This window comes from Heloderma suspectum, chromosome 5 (assembly GCF_057233095.1).
Source record: "Heloderma suspectum isolate Gila_16-S chromosome 5, 16-S_ref, whole genome shotgun sequence".
Lineage (NCBI taxonomy): Eukaryota > Metazoa > Chordata > Lepidosauria > Squamata > Helodermatidae > Heloderma > Heloderma suspectum.
The window spans coordinates 47051434-47052573 of NC_139462.1; the positions used below are offsets into that span (position 1 = coordinate 47051434).

The 1140-nt window shown below is 62.5% G+C and overlaps 1 protein-coding gene across 1 annotated transcript; it reads right to left on the reverse strand.

Annotated features, from left to right (window-relative positions):
* Positions 1-654: 654 nt before the first annotated feature.
* On the reverse strand, positions 655-856 carry SMIM43 (small integral membrane protein 43). Its single transcript, XM_084855944.1, has one exon. The coding sequence runs from the start codon at positions 854-856 to the stop codon at positions 671-673; it is 186 nt and encodes a 61-aa protein (XP_084712070.1). The 3' UTR covers positions 655-670.
* Positions 857-1140: the final 284 nt, after the last annotated feature.

Genomic DNA, 1140 nt, shown 5'->3' on the forward strand with positions numbered 1-1140 from the left:
CCTACTGCGTTCGGTAAAATGGCTTCTTTTTCTTATTTATCCAGTATGGTTTTTATTTTTAAAAAATTGCACAGCAACACTGCGCGGTGGGACACTACTTGTCACATTTTACAGATGCAAAAGCTGAAGGCGAGTTCTGCTGCGATGATTCCCTATGCCAGTATTCCCCAACCCGGCGCCCTCCGCATGTATTGGACTACAACTCCCACAATCCCTGACCATTGGCAGTGCTGGCAGGGGATCGTGGGAGTTGTAGTCCAACACATCTGGAGGGCGCCAGGTTGGGGAAAGCTCCCTTTTGCTATGGTGAATGGTGATGAACCCTGTCACTGGACCTGAGGACAAGTAACATGCCCGAGGACACCCCGTGGCAGACGCGGATCTCGAATTTCGCTTTTGCCAGATCGAAAGGCCGCGCTTCTAACCATTGGACCACACGGCCCCCGGGCGCCGGTTCCACTTAAAAATTGAATTGCATTAGCAAACCCACCTGGGCGTTGGGGCGCCGCTTTCTGGAGCCCCCAAGGCGAGCTGTTTGGGAGGCTGGGGGGGGCGGACGGGACCGACTGCTGGAGGAGGCCGTGTGGCCCGCGCCGCCGGCCCGCGCGCCGGCCGGGGCGCCCCCTGGAGGCGGAGCGCCGTCGCGGCCCCTGCTGCTCCCGGGGCCGCCTCACAGGGCGGGCTCGCGGCAGAAGCCCCAGCGCTCCCGCAGCGAGGGGCGCCCGGGCTGCAGGGCGCCCGTGCTGGCCACGGAGTTCTTCAGCTGCTTGATGACCCCGAAGAGCAGCAGGAAGAGCAGGAAGAGCAGGAAGAAGAAAAGCGCCAGGTAGAGGAGCAAGTTGAATTCCCACTCCATGCTGCTGCTGCTGCTGCTCCCGCAGCTTCCCCCCGTCACGGTGGCGGAGGTCCAGGCTCCGGCGCGGAAATCGGGGCATTCAGCCCCTCCTGGCGTCTCCCGGTCGAGCTCCTCGCAACGCTTCCCTCAGCGAGTTGAGAGCCTCCGCAGAGGGAGCGGGGGGAGAGGGCTGATCCGCCGAGATGCGTCCGCCTCGCTCCAAATCTAAAACCATCCCCACCGCGTCCAGTCCCCCGTCGCAGACGGCTGAGGCGCTTCGAAGCTCAGTTTCCACCCCCCCCACC

Excerpts from the sequence above, each read along its gene's own strand:
- SMIM43 (XM_084855944.1), bottom strand. The coding sequence starts at position 856 with ATGGAGTGGGAATTCAACTTGCTCCTCTACCTGGCGCTTTTCTTCTTC.